This window comes from Macaca mulatta, chromosome 7, assembly GCF_049350105.2.
Source record: "Macaca mulatta isolate MMU2019108-1 chromosome 7, T2T-MMU8v2.0, whole genome shotgun sequence".
Lineage (NCBI taxonomy): Eukaryota > Metazoa > Chordata > Mammalia > Primates > Cercopithecidae > Macaca > Macaca mulatta.
The window spans coordinates 108,783,528-108,803,734 of NC_133412.1; the positions used below are offsets into that span (position 1 = coordinate 108,783,528).

At 36.0% G+C, this 20,207-nt stretch overlaps 1 protein-coding gene and 1 long non-coding RNA gene across 18 annotated transcripts in view; one reads left to right on the forward strand and one right to left on the reverse strand.

Annotated features, from left to right (window-relative positions):
* RALGAPA1 (Ral GTPase activating protein catalytic subunit alpha 1) overlaps positions 1 to 20,207 on the reverse strand; it is a 275,889-nt gene that overhangs the window by 128,350 nt on the left and 127,332 nt on the right. For all 17 annotated transcript variants that reach the window (XM_077940906.1, XM_001088633.5, XM_015143575.3 and 14 more), the window contains 6 exons: positions 15,978 to 16,130; positions 12,516 to 12,709; positions 12,177 to 12,275; positions 10,867 to 11,022; positions 9,405 to 9,533; positions 2,578 to 2,703 (listed from right to left, as the gene is read on the reverse strand). In XM_077940906.1, the coding sequence (XP_077797032.1) occupies positions 2,578 to 2,703; positions 9,405 to 9,533; positions 10,867 to 11,022; positions 12,177 to 12,275; positions 12,516 to 12,709; positions 15,978 to 16,130 (857 nt within the window). The remainder of the gene's footprint in view (positions 1 to 2,577; positions 2,704 to 9,404; positions 9,534 to 10,866; positions 11,023 to 12,176; positions 12,276 to 12,515; positions 12,710 to 15,977; positions 16,131 to 20,207) is intronic.
* Positions 4,219 to 6,501, forward strand: LOC144330234 (uncharacterized). Its single transcript, XR_013396220.1, has 2 exons — positions 4,219 to 4,274; positions 5,372 to 6,501. It is a non-coding gene; the product is annotated as an uncharacterized LOC144330234 (long non-coding RNA).

Genomic DNA, 20,207 nt, shown 5'->3' on the forward strand with positions numbered 1-20,207 from the left:
TTTCATGATAAAATATAAAATTTTTTTGCATGAAAAATATGACATCCTTTCGTGATAAAAACTCAACGAATGAGGTTGTAACTCAACAAATGAGGGTGTACCTCAACATAACAAGCCCACAGATAACATCATAATCAACAGCGAAAAGCTGAAAGGTTTTACTTTAAGATTAGGAACAAGATTAAGATGCCCACTCTCGCCACTTCTATTCAATACAGTATTGGAAGTCCTCGCCAGAGCAATTAGGCAGAAAAAAGAAAAGGCATCCATACTGGAAAGAAAGAATTAAAGCTGTCTCTGTCTACAGATGACATAATCTAATATATAAAAAACCCTACAGACTCCACCAAAAAACTGTTAGAACTAATAAACTCAGTAGAGTAGCAGGAAACAAAACATACAAAAATCAGTTGTGTTTCTATACACTAACAGTCAACTATCTGAAAAAGAAATTAAGAAAATAATCCAATTTAACAATAGCATCGAAAACAACAAAATACTTAGGAATACGCATAACAAAAGAGGTAAAAGATCTGTACGTGGAAAACTATAAAACACTGATGAAAGAAACAGAAAAAGACAGAAATAAATAGAAACATATCCATGTCCATAGATTACAGAATTATTAAAATGTCCATACAATCCAAAGCAATTCTACTTCTGGGTATATATATCCAAAGGAAATGAAATTAGCATGTCAAAGAGATAAGTGCACTGCTATGTTCATTGCAGAATTATTTACAATAGCCAAGATATGGAAAAAACCTAAGTGTCCCTTGAAGGACTAATGGATAAAGAAAATGTGACACACCCACACAAATACATGAATACACATACAATAGAATACCACTCAGCCTTCAAAAAGAAGGAAATCTTGTCATTTGTGACAATATGAATCAACCTGGAGGATATGATGCTATGTGAAATATGAGAGGCAGACAAAGACAAATACTGCATGTTCTCACCTACATGTGGAATATAAAAAGTTGAAGTCTTGGAAGCAGAGAGTAGAATGGTAGTTAGCAGGGGCTAGGGAGTGGGTGAAACAGGAAAATGTTGGTTAAAGGTTACAAAGTTTCAAATACGCAGGCTGACTAAACTCTGGAGACTTAATGTACAGCATGGTGACTACAATTAACAGTGACTACAGGTACCGGTATCGTACACTTGAAACCTGCTAAGACAGTAGATCTTGGTTTCTCTTACTCCTTCTCATCAAAAAAAGGTAACTATGTGAGGTGATGGATATGTTATTTGGCTTGATCTTTATCACACTGTATATGTGTATCAAGACACCATATTGCACACCTTAAATATACGAAATTTTTGTCAATTTTACCTCAATAAAGCTAAGGGAGAAATATTCATCCTTAATAATTTGTAAAATATGACAATGAATTTTGAGACAAGTTAAAATATTAGTTAAAATTATGTAAATGAATAAAATATTTAAAGGGGAGAAAACAAAGAAGAAATACAAGGGTAAAATATTGAACTGGATATATGTTTAGCAAATAGAGAAAAGAAAATTAGTCGATTAAGGAGTCAGAATACTTAGGTGAGAAGTAAGTCAAGATCTGTGCAATAAAAGATAAAGAGACATTCAGAAAAGGACACGAACACCAACAGGGTCAAATATTATAGTGGCTCAGGAGAACAAAAATGCCATTAGATTTAAGTTTTAAACACAAAAAAGGATATGCTCCTAATGAGCATTCAAGCCTTTGTGTCTGGAGGATACTGCAATCAATAGAAAAAGAGGGAATCCTCCCTAACTCATTTTATGAGGCCAGCATCATCCTGATACCAAAGCCTGGCAGAGACACAACAAAAAAAAGAGAATTTTAGACCAATATCCCTGATGAACATCGATGCAAAAATCCTCAAGAAAATACTGGCAAACCGAATCCAGCAGCATATCAAAAAGCTTATCCACCATGATCAAGTGGGCTTCATCCCTGGGATGCAAGGCTGGTTCAACATATGCAAATCAATAAACGTAATCCAGCATATAAACAGAACCAAAGACAAAAACCACATGATTATCTCAATACATGCAGAAAAGGCCTTTGACAAAATTCAACAGCCCTTCGTGCTAGAAACTCTCAATAAATTAGGTATTGATGGGACATATCTCAAAATAATAAGAGCTATTTATGACAAACCCACAGCCAATATCATACTGAATGAGCAAAAACTGGAAGCATTCCCTTTGAAAACTGGCACAAGACAGGGATGCCCTCTCTCACCACTCCTATTCAACATAGTGTTGGAAGTTCTGGCCAGGGCAATCAGGCAGGAGAAAGAAATAAAGGGTATTTAATTAAGAAAAGAGGAAGTCAAATTGTCCCTGTTTGCAGATGACATGATTGTATATTTAGAAAACCCCATCATCTCAGCCCCAAATCTCCTTAAGCTGATAAGCAACTTCAGCAAAGTCTCAGAATACAAAAATCAATGTGCAAAAATCTTTAACAATTGTGTAGATTTCAAAAAGAAAAGAATACAAATTTTATTGCATATACTTTATGATTATAAAATAATTTGAGTGCTAAAAATTAGCATCTCATTTCTTACCTTAACATCTGTAAACTGAGACACAGCAACATCAGGAATGTTGGGATGAAGAGAAGGCAGTTCACAACATAAGTTGGGAAAGCAAACCAAAGATCCCAGAAGAACTTGTGCTTCTACTCTTGGTGCCTATGTATCACATTTTTAAAAAGTTTAAATATATACTGGTGTTATGAAATTATCAGAAAAGATGCTTTATTATCCAACTACATTAGACAGGGAAGTGATATATAAAACAAAATTTAAAAAGGAAAGGGAAAACACAAAAAGATTTAAGTTTCCATTTATACTTTCCACATGAACTACTGTTATTGTTAATAAATGCAATAAACAAGTAGCACAGCTTTCCTCAAATCGGCCACAGTTAATAAGACTGTAAAAACAAATATACCTTATCTACAAGCATCAATTCACCCTAATAAGTAAAAATATAAATAATTTTAAAGGTAACTCACACATTGTGACATATTGTTCTAATAAGCTGATGACTTAATTTCACTAGATTATATTTATTACCAAGCATGAATAAAGAAGAAAAAACATTAACTATATGAAAGAGGAACCAATCTAGATGGTTTTTATGATATTATGCACATAAGAAAAGCACTGCCTATACCCCTTACTAGAAGCAACATTAGAATTTGTCTGGACTTGGACTGCCGATGAAGGTAAATTTTCATCTTTTTTCCTTAGCTGTATTTAGCCATTTCTGAAGTACCAACACTGAACAATTCTTTTTTCTCTTCTGCTTCTTACATGCCCACCAAACATCAACATCCTCCTACTAATATATTGTTTTATTTACTAAAACATCTGCAAATTGATTTATATGTTTAATAATACCTAACAAAAATGCTAAGCACAAATCTATTAGAAATATAATACTTCTATTCACATAAATTGAGAACCAATGTCCAAGAGGATTTCCGCATCTGAATAAATATTGTAATAGAGGCAATGGTGTAATACTCTATTATATGATTTTCAACAAAACAACTCGTTTCCAGATTAAAAAACAATCTGGATTTAAAGATACAAGGCAGCAGTATCAAAGGGCAGAGTGAACTCACATCTACCATTCCAATTTAAAATAAAAGTTATCTTATACAAATGAAATTGATCTTAAAAATCAGTATTTAATGAAAGAGATTAGCTGAGAGTTTTTCTATATAGGTAGATGAGGTAACTGTGAATATTCAGGTATGTGGATATGAGGGCAGACATGGAATGTGATCATAATTAAGAAAGGCAAAACCAAATCAATTATTCCATTATCGAGCTTTCTATGTAATATAGTCTGTCTTAAGGGCTGGAGACAAGAAGTTAGCTAAGACACTGTACTTATCCTTAAGAAGTTTACAGTCCAGGGAGAGAGAGAGATTTGTAAACAAAAAATTAAAATACAGGCTCATGTAATATAAAATATGCAGGCAAATCCATAAAGACAGAACATAAATTTGAGTTACCAAGAGTTTGGGGCAGGGAGATGTATATGAGCATTTCTTTGGTGATGATGAAGATGTTCTAATAGTGACTGTGATGATGAGGGGGTGGGGGGCAGACAGCATTAACAAAAGGGAGATGATATGAATGAAATCTAAAATAAGAATACAAAGAGCAAGAATTGGACTAGGTGTTTCCTCCTTTTTTTTTTTTTTTTTTAAGAAGGAGTTTCACTCTGTCATGCAGGCTGGAGTATAGTGGCACGATCTCGGCTCACTGCAACTTCCGCCTCCCAGGTTCAAACGATCCTCCCATCTCTCCCATCTCAGACTCCTGAGTAGCTGGGATTACAGGCGTGCACCACCACGCCCGGCTAATTTTTCTATTTGTAGTAGATATGGAGTTTCACCACATTGGCCAGGCTAGTCTCAAACTCCTGACCTCAAATGATCCGCCTGTGTCAGCCTCCCCAAAGTGCTGGGATTACAGGTGTAAGCCACCACGCCCAGCCTGGACTGGGTATTTCCAACACCACCCTAGGAAATGACTTGTTTTAACCTTATTATGGAGATATGTTATGCTTGATTCTTGCAATGATTTGGTTTCCTATGCAGCCTTTCTCAACAGGTATCCCTCATATGAACCAGAGAATGCAAAAAATGACTATATTCTACATTTTCTCAAGGATGTTACATAATGCACAGTATTAGATACATAAGAGAGAAATTAGTCATTTCAAATGGATTAGTTACACAAAATAGATGCCTTATGACATTAGGGCTTAATTCTCCTGCAGAATCTTGAAAAAAGCTGCAGGAAATGTGCTGACTAGTCATCTGGAATAACCCATTGAACACTACTAGTTTTCACAGTAAATTAATAAAAAATGACATTGGTTTATATATTGGCATCTTCTGAATTCTATCAACTTTTGCTAGTATCCAAGAGATTTATAGTCTACGTACTTTGATTATACTATAACCCTGTGACTTGTTTACCATCTCTAGTTTGTCTTCCATTAATTTACTCCCAGATTAATACTTATTTAATAATCCCAAAGGATGGATTCAGTCATCTCTCTCACCACTTTAAAAAAACTTAACTGCGGCTAGGCTCGGTGGCTCACGCCTGTAATTCCAGCACTTTGGGAAGCTGAGGCAGGCGGATCACAAGAGCAACAGATCAAGACCATCTTGGCCAACATTGAAACCCCATCTCTAGTAAAATTACAAAAATTAACTAGGTGTGGTGGCGTGTCTGTAGTCCCAGCTACTCAGGAGGCTGAGGCAGGAGAATCGCTTGAACCCAGGAGGCGGAAGTTGCAGTCAGCCGAGATCGTGCCACTGCACTCCAGTCTGGTGACAGAGCGAGACTCCGTCTCAAACAACAACAACAACAACAACAACAACAACAACACTTAACTGTTTATCTAATATAGCATTATAATCTGATTCCTGGCATTCAAGACCTTTCCAAAACGTAGTCTAAAGCAGTGCTTCTCAATCTTTAATGATTTTGCCACTTACTTGTGATCTAGTTAAAATGCAGATTCTGATTCAGTAAATAGGTCTGGGATGGGGTCTGAGATTCTGCATTACTAATAAGCACCCAGATCATGCTAAATGTTTCTGATGTGCAGATCACACTTTGTGTAGCAAAGATCTAAAATACCTTTCTAAGGGGACCTTCATACACTGTTGGTGGGAATGTAAATTAGTATAGCTGCTATGGAGAACAGCAAGGAGGTTCCTCAAAAAATCAAAAATAGAACTTCCATATGATCCAGAAATTCCACAACTGGGTGTATATCCAAAAGAAAGGAAATCAAGATATCAAAAAGATACCTGCACTCCTGTGTTTACCACACAGTATTCACAACAGCCAAGACATGGACTCAACCTATGTGCCCATCAACAAATGAATGGATAAAGAAAATGTGGTACTTATACACAATGAAACATTATCTAGCCGTGAAAAAGAACAAAATCCTGTCATTTGCAGCAACATGCGTAGAACTGGAGAACATTATGTTAACTGCAATAAGCCAAACACAGAAAGACAAATGCCACATGTTCTCTTTCATATGTGGGAGCTAAAGTGGATTTCATGAAGATAAGAGAATAAATTGGTGGTTACCAGAGGCCCGGAAGCAGGGAAAGGAGGAAAGAAGGGGGAAAAAAATAATATAAATGTATTTAAAATATAAGGCTGGGTGTGGTGGCTCACGCCTGTAATCCTAGGACTTTGGGAGGCCAAGGTGGGCAGATCACCTAAGGTCAGGAGTTTGAGACCAGCCTGGCCAAAATGGTGAAACCTCATCTCTACTAAAAATACAAAAATTAGCCCGGCGTGGTGGCAAGTGCCTGTAGTCCCACTACTCGGGAGGCTGAGGTGAAAGAATCACTTGAACATGGGAGGCAGAGATTGCAGTGAGCCAAGATCGCATTACTGCACTCCAGTCTGACTGACAGAGAGAGACTCTGTCTAAAAAAAAAAAAAAAAAAAAAAAAGTGTATATTAAAAAATGATAGCTCAGGTGCTCATGCCTATAATCCCAGCACCTTACAAGGCCAAGGCAGGGAGGATTACTTGAGCCCAGGAATTCAAGACCAGCCTGGGAAACATGGTGAGACCCTGTTTCCACAAAAAGTTAAAAACATTACCAGGCATGGTGCCTGGGACTATAGGTGTGTGCCTACAGTCTCAGCTACTTGGGAGGCTGATGTGGGAGGACTGCTTAAGCCCAGGAGGTAAAGGCTGCAGTGAGCCTCGATTGTGCCACTGCACCCCAACCTGTGCTACAGAGCAAGACCCTATCTCAAAAACAAAACAAAACAAACAAAAAAATTAATAGAAATGATAAAAATGGTAGATATGTATATTTTATCTTGATAATTTTTTTTAAAAAAATAAAGTACCGTTCGATTCTTTTTGCCTATTACACTCTTACAGATTAACTAGCTCCTAAACAAAATGGATTATTTGTCATTCCTTGAATACATCTCACTCATGCCTGTTTACCTCTGTCTGGAATACTGTTCCTCATCTCCATTTTTACTTAAACAAATACTACTAATCTTTCAGGGACATATTCATATATATTTTCCATGAAACCTCCATGATAGCCCTAAACAAATAACATCTCTCCATTCTCTGAATTACCAAATAATTTTAACAAACTTATATTGCACATATAAAGTATCAAATAACATTCCAATCATGTTACAAATCCTTATAAAATAATCCTATGAGGCAAGTTATCTTTATTTGTTTGTTTTTTATTTTTTTTGAGACAGAGTTTTGCTCTTGTTGCCCAGGCTGGAGTGCAATGGTGCGATCTCGGCTAACTGCAAACTCCGCCTCCCAGGTTCAAGCGATTCTCCTGTGTCAGCCTCCCGAGTAGCTGGAATTACAGGCATGTGCCACCATGCCCAGCTAATTTTGTATTTTCAGTAGAGACGGGGTTTCACCATGTTGGTCAGACTAGTCTTGAACTCCCGACCTCAGGTGATCCACCCGCCTTAGCCTCCCAAAGTGCTGGAATTACAGGCATGAACCACCATGCCTGGCCATCTTTATTTTACAGATGAAGAACCTGACACACAGAGACATTCAGTAACTTGCCCAAAGTCACACAGCTCATAAGTCGCAGAGCCAGGATTTGAACCCAAGCAGGTCAGCTCTAGACAATGCTTTTAACTACTATGCTGTGGTCCTCTTATTGGTACCTATTTGATGCCCTACATTCTGGAGCTGTTAATATACTTCTCCATATCCCCGGCAGCAGGCATTATGTTGCTTGAGCACAAAGTATTATCCAATTTATTCTATATCCCTCTGTATTTCACATACAAAAACATTCTATACACAAGGGGAGGGGGAAGTTTAATAACCACAAAAGAGCTCAGTACAAGGTTGAGTATATACTAGGTGCTAAATGAACACATATTCAGTAACTAACCAAGCATGGTGCTATGCTAGGCTCTGGAGATACCAAGATGAGTAAGACATGATTACTGTTTTCAAGGAACTGGAAAAACAGGGTTATACAGCTATAAATACTGCTGCTGCTTTGTCTGTTTCCACTAGGTGACTGTATCCAGTTTCATGGCTTTAAATATCGTCTATAAGCTAATGTTGCCCAGCTTTTATTTTCAGTCCTGACATGTCCCTTGAGTATATGCAATTATTCTTTTGACATCTTCCTCATGGATGTCTAACATGCATCTTACTAGGCCCCAAATAGAACTCCTTCTATTCACTATTGATCTTTCACTGTTGCAGCTTAACAATGAAATAAGGTATGTTAAACTGCTCTTCAAGTTACACAGTACTAGACAAGTATATTTTTCTCACAAAAACCCTTAGTTTTTTCTAGTAGACTTCTAGTTATTATTTTTCATTTACATTTTGCTCCAGAGTGATCCTTCCAAAATATAAATTTGATCATCTAGTCCTTGCTTAAAATCCTTCAATGGTTATTCATTCCTTCCTTAGGCTTGCATCTAACATTTTCAGCATTATTGCCTTCCTCTCTAGCTCACCTCTGCCACTTATAGATGAACATATTCCATTTATACCAATTTACTTAGCATTGTCTCACAATTCCACGACCGTATGAAAATCTTCACATGCAGTTTGAGAGTTTACTCCTGGCTGGGCGCGGTGGCTCACGCCTGCAATCCCAGCACTTTGGGAGGCTGAGGTGGGCGGATCACAAGGTCAGGAGTTCGAGACCAGCCTGACCAACATGGTGAAACCCCGTCACTACTAAAAATAGAAAAATCAGCTGGGTGTGGTGGTGTCTGCCTGTAATCCCAGCTACTGAGGAGGCTGAGGCAGGAGAATCACTTGAACCCGCGAGGCAGAGGTGGCAGTGAGCCAGGATCACACCACTGCACTTCAGCCTGGGCGACAGAGTGAGACTTCCATCTCAAGAAAAAAGAGAGAGAGAGAGTTTATTCCCAGGACGTATGTCCTCCTATGGTGGTTGTCTTACCACATTTTTTTTTTAAATATATAATTGTTAAAGACAATATATATTCAGGGTGTACAACACGATGATTTCATACACATATACACTGTGTGATGATGACTCACCATTGTTTCTTACCTCTTGCTATAGTCCATTGCTCGCTCTTTGCTTTCTTCCCTCCGTTTCTTTAGATTTCCTCAACTTTAAATCCTGTTTTGCTTATCAGATTTTACTGATTTTAGTGCTTTCTTATATTTCAGAATTTCTAACTTTTTTTAATGTAGGAGAAGCAATCAATTCCAACTAAATTACAAAATTTCCTGAATATCATCTTGTTATGTTTTATCAACTCTGTTAGTTGAATCCTGGCTACTAAAGTTCGTTATATGATAAGGAACAGGAAATGACTTACATTGAGAAAAGCTGAAGAAGCCACTCTACCAGCTGCTACAATAAAATCCATAATAAGCATTGTGGCACCAGGCAAACCAAGTGAAAAAAACTGAGGTGAGCAGTGTTTGATGATTGTATTGACAATATCCTTAGAATAAAGAAGGAAAAAAGAATATCACATATGTAATCTTGAGTATCAGCTAATCAGTATCATTAAAAATAGATAATATATGAAATAATAAAAAAGGTAATTACTGTACATTGGCTAATTGGAAAGACTAATTTCAATTCTTCCAAATAATCCATGCTTAATATTATATTCTATCAATGGAAAGTAAACTGAAAATACATTCATTTAACTGGCATAAATAACAGCATTTTTTTCACACTAGAGATTAAGGAAGGCTCTTTGCTTCAGAAGGTTAAAAGTACAAGGCCCACACAATGTAAAACTAAACTGCATAGCAGTTTTCTCCTGTCACCTAGTTGCTTCTGTGCAATAACTCTGGTTTCTGAATCCACATGACCTGTTATGTGACAATGGAAAGATTCTCTTTTTAAAATAAACTGAAGACCTTTAATGACAGGTATCTAGCCTCAGAAATCTAGACCTAGGCACTTTTAAGGGAATGTTCCTAACCTGATTATTAATTTACTTTGTCTTTGGAATTTACTATGAGGATACAGTGTATTCAGTTGTATTATTCAGTACAACTTATCTTAAACAAAAGCTCTCTTTTTCTAGTAATCAAGAGAGTTATTTTTTGAGACATGTTTACAAGGTAGCACACTAATTTTAAATTAATGCAAAAAGTTTTTTCATTTTTCAGAAAGAGATATTATCACCTTTAATATTAATACACTCTCTAAATGACCTACGAGTTGATCATATTAGGATTAACATATTTACATTATTTTGACTTGCAACCTCCTACACTTTTTAGTTTATGGCCGAGATCAAGACTCCCAAAGTAATTCTAAGGTTACATTTATGACTATTTAATGATTATAACTCATATAATTATCAAATCAATGTATGCTATGCCAATATAATTGACAGTAATAAGAAAATGTGATGTGCTGATTCTTAGACTGCAAAATACCTGACTGTTGCATGACTAGATAAACAAATCCATATGCCTCAAGTATCAGTCACAAAATGTCTAAGAGTAGGTACATTAGAACATTAAAGGAAGGTGTCAGCCTAAGCAAAGGATGGTTTAATTGCTTCAAAAAGTGAACTGGTTGGTACAACATTAAAGATGGAGAACTACCTCAATCCTCTACCTACAATAATAGCTTGATTTTTCAACCATGTTTCAAGAACAAATAAGGTCATAAAATTGAAGTAAATTGTATATAAATCACTAAATAAGAGGGAGAGTTTAACTTCTAGACCTTAAAAGGCAAGAGTTAAACAGAATCAAGAATCAAAGATAATATGATATAAACTACTTCTTAGATAATATATATATAGTTACCTGGTCAATATGAAGTAATCCACAATGCATTATATTGTAGAAATGTGTTAAAAAATCTCTATTTGGAGAAACATCTTGTCTTCTTTTCATTGTATTACAAATAAGTTTATATGCATGTAATTTACCTTGTTTATATTTGTCAGTCAACATGGTTGCCTAAAATTAAAAGATCAGTTTTAATGTTCAAAAAGAAATACTATTTGCTAAATAACTTAAGCAACTGAATATGGCAAACAATGTATATAATCTCATTTATTTCCATGTTGGCCTAATTTCTTTAATGAACTAAAACTCAGGATTACTGAAATTATCACCATCCAAAATGATACAATGTAGGTATAACCATAAACTGTCCCACTTAGGAAACTGTACCAAACATATCAAAACTTAAAATAATTAAATATTTTGGCTGGGCACAGTGGCTTAAGCCTGTAATCCCAGCACTTTGGCAGGCCAAGGCAGAAGGTTCTCTTGAGGCCACGAGTTTGAGACCAGCCTGGGTAACATAAAGAGACTGTCTTTACAAAAAAATAAAAAATTAGCCAGGCATGGTGGCACACTCCTGTAGTAGTCCCAGCTACTTGGAAGGCTGAGGTGGGAGGATTGCTTGAGCCCAGGAGTTCAAGGCTGCAGTGAGCTGTGATCATGCCACTGCACTCCAGACTGGGTGACAGAGTGAGGCCCTGTCTTTTAAAAAACAAACAAAAAAGAATTAAAACTTTTTTTTTAAGACGGAGTTTCGCTCTCGTCGCACAGGCTGGAGTGCAATGGCGCCATCTCAGCTCACTGCAACCTCCGCCTCCTGGGTTCAAGCGATTCTCCTGCCTCAGCCTCCTGAGTGGCTGGGATTACAGGCGCCCACCACCATGCCCAGCTGATTTTTTGTATTTTTAGTAGAGACGGGTTTCACCATGTTGGCCAGGCTGGTCTCAAACTCCTGACCTCAGGTGATCCACCCGGCTCAGCCTCCCAGAGTGCTGGGCTTACAGGCGTGAGTCACCTCACCAGGTCACAACTTTTAATACACAGCATACTCTGTGATACAACTCGAAGTTTATAATTCAGTTAAATACAACACAGACATACCTCTCTATATTCACTTTTGTTTTATGAAATAATCAACAGCAATATATCCCGACTAATTTTAGCATGCTCACCCTCTTCTCTATGTAATGCCTAATGACTTCCTAAGGATACTGCTTAAAAAGTTAAGTGCTCTAGGAGTCTATATAATAGCCAAAATCTCTACAAAATGTTTAAGAGTTACTAAATGAAAAATTTTAAACTCATATTTTATATATTAAGCTTACCTTAAAAAGCCAAGGTGTAAGAATTCTCAGTGGAGGAATTAAAACTGGTGGAGAAGGGGAGGTCAGATTATCAGTTGAAATGCCGAGGTTATCTCTAATCTGTAATTTTCAAATAAAAAGAAACAAACTTATGAAAACTGTTATCTCTTCCAGTTTACCTTAAACTGAAGTTCAAATCCAGTTTCTACACTTATTATTTAATTACAATTAAGTGACTTCACCATGCCAGGTACCAGTTTATCTACAGTCAAAAAGGGTGTCACAAATGGTTTCTAAGGCTTCTTCTATTTTTAAATATTTTTATTTTCTTCTCCACTTATATCCTCTATTTCTTTTTACCTTAGCTAGATTCTGCCAAAGTTCACAGAGGTAATCAAAAACTTGAGCATGTATTTCAGGATCCATGATTGAATTTACATCTCCCAAAATGCCTAGCATTCTTCGCCACATTACAGTAGCAACATCAGCATGCCATCCAGTCAGAGTACCTCCTGCCATCACACTACAACATTCTGATGGAAATTCACTAATTTCTATAGAAAAAAAATATATAGTGTCAGCCATTTTTCAGTGAACTGAACATAAAACCCCCCAAGAAACCAAGCTAAATTAACAATCTTAAATATCTACAGAAGTGAATAAAGAAATGTCAACATACATTTTTTTTTCCTGATAAGGTCAAAACCTCACTTATTATTATGAGATAATAAGGAATTATTATAAGATAATTATTATGTCAACAGCTAGTTATTCAATAGTGCTTCTATGTAACTACTACTCACTTTGCAGACAGAGAGATTTCTATCTATGCCAGATAGAGAAATCTATGTTGGATAAAAACATCAAATTTATAAGCACATATTCTCACTTTTATCTAACAGCTACTTCAGGTTATATCATCAAATTAATGGAAAACCTCAGGCTAAAGGCAGATCATGTAGGAAGGCTTCATAAGCCTTTTCTTTGTAGCTACATCCCAGACCAGCACTAAGAGTTAGCATAATGGCATGAAAAATAAACTTTTTTTTTTTTTTTTTTTGAGATGGAGTCTTGCACTCTCTCCTGGGCTGGAGTGCAATGGCACAATCTCGGCTCACTGCAACCTCTGCCTGCTGGGTTCACGCAATTCTCCTGCCTCAGCCTCCCAAGTAGCTGGGATTACAGGTGCACACCACCATACCCGGCTAATTTTTTTGTACTTTTAGTTGAAACCGGGTTTCACTATGTTGGCCAGACTGGTCTCGCACTCCTGACCTAGTGATCCGCCCACCTTGGCCTCCCAAAGTGCTGGGATTACAGGTGTGAGCCACCGCACCCGACTGAAAAATAAACATTTTAACTAAAATTTAAACATAATCAAAATTACCATAATTGTATTTTGCCTACTAATACGGGCAAGATTATAAGAAAGATAGGTAACCTTAGTTCTAGTCTCTTTCTGCTACTAATTATGTGTTATAAAAGTTATTTAATAACCTCTCTAAGGATACATGTCCTCATCTGTAAAATAGATGGTTTTGCTAGATATCATTATAGGTTGCCTCCAGCTTTAAAAAAAATCCATTATTCTACTCAATATATATAATGGAAAAGGCTATACAAAATAATTAAAAAGTCAACAGAGATATCTATGCATCTAAAGAACTTTGGGAACTAAAAATTTTGTAGACTGAAAGAACCATAAAGTTATGATTTCTCACGCTTGAAAACATTCCAACATATTGAGAATTTATAATAATTTAATTCTTAGTACATGTGTATTCTTTACTCCTAATGGTTAACCTTTTTTCTCTTTGCATATAAAGTATACAACTGACTGTATTATTAAAAAGGTACTAGTCTTTCTCCATTACGAAAAAAAAAAAGGCTTCTTGTGTAAAGCCACTAAAACAAACGAAACACACTGAAGTGTTAACCATCGATGCTAATGCCTCCCTACTCCAGAGCACCTTCATAATACAATGATAAATCAACTGATTTGCCTCTGCCTTATCCTTCTCAAAGCTAACAAAATTTTAAATGATTAAAAAGCAAGCAACAATGTGTGGTCTTTGATTAAATCCTTTTTTTTTTTTTTTTTTTTTTTTTTGAGACAGAGTCTCACTGTCACCCAGGTTGGAGTGCAGTGGCACGACCTCAGTTCACTGCAACCTCCACCTCTCAGGTTCAGGCAATTTTCCTGCCTCAGCCTTCTGAGTAGCTGGGATGACAGGCGCGTGCTACCATGATCGGCTAATTTTTGTATTTTTAGTAGAGATAGGGTTTCACCATGTTGACCAGAGTGGTCTCAAACTCCTGACCTCAGGTGATCCACCTGCTTTGGCCTCCCAAAGTGCTGGGATGACAGGCATCAACCACGGTACCCGGCCTGATTAAATTCTTTATTGGATTGCTGATGGTGTGGTGTAGCTATAAAGGGCGTTATTGGGACAATTGAGGACTTATGACTATAGACTAAAATAACACCTATGTATCTATGTTAAATATCATGAATGTGGCCATTATATTGTGATTATGCAGAAAACATACACTTATTATTAGGACATATCCACTAATGTGTTTAGGTCTGAAGGATCTGATATTTGCAATTTCCTCTTATATGCCTCAGCAAAAAAAAAAAAAGGTTCAGGGGACATGTGGGAAGGGCAGGGTATTTTGTGCATATATGTGCTGTGTGTATATATAGACAAAGTGGCAAAATATTAATTGATGAATTTATATAAAGGGTTTATGTGTGTTCATTTTACTAGCCTTGAAACTCTTCTATAACTTTGAAGTTTTTTTCCAAATGTTGGGGAAATAACTGTAAACAAATAAACAACTGCAGATCAAAGGAGAAAAAGAAAAGATCAGAAATAATCCAAAAACCAGAAAATTAGGGCTATATAATTACAAGGCAATTGCATGTTAACGAATGGGTCCCTTGGGCCGGGTGTGGTGGCTCACAGCTGTAATCTTGGGAGGCCAAGGCAGGCGGGTCACTTGAGCTCAGGAGCTTGAGACCAGCCTGGGCAACATGGCGAAACCTCGCCTCTACAGACAATTTTAAAAGAAATGGGCCTTTTAAAAAAAAGTTCAGAAGTTATATAGTTTTAAATTTCTTCCTTTGGTCAGAGAATAAATGTGCTACCTTACCAATGAAAACTAGCTTTTTATTCGTTGTAAATATCTCATTAACTGTGTCTTTGACCAGTTTATGGTGTATTTGCAAAATGTCTAACTGATGTTTGTTACATCATACAAAATCTAGCAAAAATAACCTTTAAAAAAAACTTGGCAGTTACTTAGGTTTCCCAAGTCACTTTTTAACATTTACTTGAAAATATTCATCTGGACCTCTACTTTTAAATTAAATTTAGTTGATAAATTTGCTGAATCAAAATAAAAAAATGGTTTAAAAAATTGTTTCACTGAAAGCTTGACTAACAAGTGATAATGTTACTATGTTCTCCTATGGGTTACTAGGTTCTTTAGGTATAAAACTAAGAATAAGGATGCCAAATTATGTATTTCCTGTTTTAGGAAACACTACCAATATCAATAAATGATAATACAGTACTTGAAAATAATGCAATAACTAAGTTGAGGACTCTAATCAACTATAATAAAACGAGTAAAACTCAGACAACAAATATCTTTAAGAACAAGAAAAAGTTATATTAACAAATTTCCAAAGGACTTAGAAAAGTCCAAAATATTTACAATAATCATATATAATCAAATATAAGATGCCTTATTTATGATCTCCTGACACTGATGCCCTAAAAGAAAAAAGGTAAATATCTAATTTTGAAATATTGCCTAGATCATCTGGTGTCTGAAGAACAGAGTGGTGGAGCTTCTCATCGAGCTGCAGATCCTTCTGTTCCATGTGATCTATATTCAACGTAGAAGGGGAAGGCGTCTGTGACCTGGAGCCCAGAGGTGAATGGACTGGGGAAGCACTTTCTGAACCTGTAAATATAATTTCATAAAATTACCGTAAAGAGTATTCAATATCCTACCTAAGATGTAATGTTTAACACCCTAAATAAAACAAATTTTAAACACCGAAAGATAAAATCAGTTATAAACTGGCTTTACAACTGGAGGTCACGAAAATCATAATATTGTACAAGCTTTTATATCTAGGAGTCTTGCCTCATGTCTACCATGGGACTATTGATAGTATAGAATCAAGACTGGATGTACCAAATGACAGGAGCCATTAGTGAAAGGAAGAATATCTACTCCCATTTCTGGCCCAGCTATAGAAACTCTAGTACCCACTGTCATTCTATTTCACTTAATTGAGAGTTGGAGCAATTTAAGAACTGAGGCACTTGCTCACTGCTGCTCTATATGTGACTATCAATCCTTGGTTTACAGTGGTCCTTCAGTCTCTCCCACATCCCGACTTCCCCCTCCCAATCCATTCTCCATGAGGCAGCAAAAAGATCTAAAAATCTAGTTTGATCCTGTCACTTCCTCATTTAAAATCCTTTAGTGGCCCCTCACTGGCCTCAGCATAAGCCCCAACTTCCTAGTATGGTTCTGAAGTCTCTCTGTAACTTTCTTTCTTCTCCACAACCCACCTAGAACTTTTATGTCCAATTATGGAAAGTAAACTACTTGTATTTATTAGAGTATTATTACATCATACCTCTGGCTTTTTCCTTTGCATGGAGCCCTAATCTTCTTTTCGAAGCCTACTCCTGATCCTGCCAAGTATGATTACAGAGTCTCTGCTAGATGCTCTCACTGAACCTTGCACCTCTCTATTACACTACTCATTACACTGACTTGAAACTGCCCGTTCAATTTTAAATATTCCCCAGTAGAGTATAAACTTTGTAAGAACAGGAATTCTGTTATATACTGTAGTAGTGCTAGTGCCTGGTATAGTACCTGGTACACAGCAGGTACTTTTGTTAACTTAAATAAAGTACAGCACAAATTACTGCTGTATAGAACAACTTGTGGTGGTTATAATATAGTGCTGCTAGTACCAAGCAAGTTGTTAAAACAGTAGGTCTTTTTATTTTAAGCTTTTTGTAGCAGAAAAATATCAATATTTTGAACTCAGTAACTGTAAACCTCTGCCCATATTACCTCTTTCTACATAGTAAAGCAAAAAATCAATATAAATTAAATACATATAGATGCTCCCTGATTTATGATGGGGTTACACCCCAATAAACTCATTGTAAATTGAAAATATCGTAAGTCAAAATTGCACCTAATACACCTAATCAACTGAACATCATAGCTTAGCCTAGCCTACCCTAAACATGCTCAGAACACTTAAATTAGCTTACAGTTGGGCAAAATCATCTAGGGCAAAGCCTGTTTTGTAATAAAGTATCGATTATCTCATGTAATTTACTGACTACTGTACTGAAAGCGAAAAACAATGGTTGTATGACTACTTGAAGTATGGCTTATACTGAATAAGAATTGCTTTCACACCACTGTAAAGTTGAAAAATTGTAAGTTGTTAATCATGGTAAGTCAAGGATGATCTGTATTTATATTACTTCTATAAAAGTGCAATTCCACATATCATATAGGTGTTTTTTTAAGTAGCACAGTAAGTGCCTAAAAAAGTACATATAGAACTGGATTATGTTATCAGGTGTTATCACAATAATCATATAATCATATGATAATCATATATCAAATGAGTAATCATATGATTCTATCTAGGCTTAATTATGATACATAGCAGGTAGAAAGTTTCCTTTCCTTTATTTGAGATTTGGAGTAAATTCATATGGCAGAAAAATCATTTGTTAAAGGACAGTTACAGAAACTTAAGTATTCTATATCTTAGGACAAACACATACACATAATGAAAATTATAACCTTAATGTTTACTAAAAACTTTTAAGTACATGCCAAAGAGACATCAGCCTTTGGTCAAATGCTTTGAAATATAAACCTCTTTATCTCCATGTATTGTTTTGATCCATAAAAATAGAATTCATTTTTAAGAACTAAGATTTTATTTTATTATTATTATTTTTTTGGAGACGGAGTCTCACTCTGTTGCCCAGGCTGGAGTGCAGTGGCATGATCTCGCCTCACTGCATCCTTCACCTCCTGGGTTCAAGCAATTCTCCTGCCTCAGCCTCCCAAGTAGCTGGGATTACAGGCGTCCACCACCATGCCTGGCTAATTTTTTGTATTTTTAGTAGAGACGGGATTTCACTGTGTTGGCCAGGCTGGTCTCGAACTCCTGACCTGAGGTGATTCACCCACCCTGGCCTCCCAAAGTACTGGGATTACAGGTGTGAGCCACCACACCAGGCCAAGAACTAAGATTTTAAATAATTTTATATTAGCTATCAGAGAATCACCAGAGAATCACTATTGCCTTTAATTTTATTAATTTACTTTTCTATTTTTTTTTTGCTTTTGTTTTTGTTTGAGATGGAGTCTCGCTCTGTCCCCCAGGATGGAGTGCAGTGGTGCAATCTCGGCTCACTGCAAGCTCCGCCTCCTGGTTCATGCCATTCTTCTGCCTCAGCCTTCCGAGTAGCTGGGACTACAGGCACCCGCCACCATGCCCGGCTAATTTTTTGTATTTTTAGTAGAGACAGGGTTTCATCATGTTAGCCAGGATGGTCTCGAGCTCCCGACCTCGTGATCTGCCTGCCTCAGCCTTCCAAAGTGCTGGGATTACAGGCGTGAGCCACCACGCCCAGCCTATTTTATTTTTAAAACTCTATAATGGCTCACTTACTTAAGAGGCTTTTTCCTCTTAAATGGTTTTTTTTTTAAAGCAATAAAACTATTCCTATAAAGATATTCATGACCTAAAAAGAGGTTATTTAATTTTCATTCTTGTGTCCTATACTAGATTTCTTTTGTAATATCTGAAAACTTTTCTATTATAGGAAAATAGATGATTTCAGGAGTACTAACATCCCTTTCATAAAGTACTACTGTGTTAGTAAAATGTATGCAAACTTCACCCTTGGAAAATACTGTACTGAATCATTTATATATTGTGTATATGGAGTTTTATCTTTGCTGAATTTTGTGTCTTTTAAACAGAAATGAATACAACTGCTTTAGTTTCTTAAACAACACCTCTGCACTATTAATAATAGTACTGATTAAGATTAGAATGCCTCATAAAACTTCCCAGTAGAGACCTGAAAATAGTCACTACATAGAGTAAATATAGGTTACATAAATATTAAAAATTCTTAGAAGTTAAATTATCCAAAAAACATAAAGGCAAAAGACTTAAAATGAGTTCTCCATATATATCATTTTATTTTTTGGAACTTTTGTTTGGAACTTTATTTTTGATAACTACAGACAATTAAGAAATAAAAAATGTCTTTTTCTTTTATATATGGAAATCTTTTGAAAACACAACAGTCTGATTAATAAAGTTTTGATAGTATTAAAATTTGTGTTATAGAACATAAAGCCTACATTTATTTTTTTAAACACATCCACTTTTAAGTATACAGTTATATGAAAATGGCAACTGTACATGGTCTTGTAAGCAACATCACAATCAAAATATAAAACAGTTCCATCACCAGAAAAAGTTTTCTTATGCCCATCTGTAGTCAATCCCCTCAACTGACACCTATCCTTTCCAAGTAAGCGGTGATTTACGTTTTCACTACAGTTCTTTCTATTTTAGAATGTTATACACATAGAATAATAAAGTATAATTATGGAGTCTTTTGTATTTGACTTCTTTCATTTAGCACATTTCCAAGATTCACCTATGTTTTTGCATATATTAATATTTAATTCTTTTTTTATTACTGCATATTATTTCAGTGAATATTCAATGAATGAATATACTGCAATGTATCCACTCACCAACTGATGGACATTTGGTTTGTTTTCAATTCTTAAATACTGTGAATAAATCTGCCATGAACTTTTGTGTACAACTGTCCAAGGAAAATACATATCTAAAAATGGTCACATAATAAATGTATGTTTAACTTTAAAAGTTACTGCCATATTTTCCCAGAGTGACTTGATCATTTTACATTCTCACTAGCAATGTATGTGATT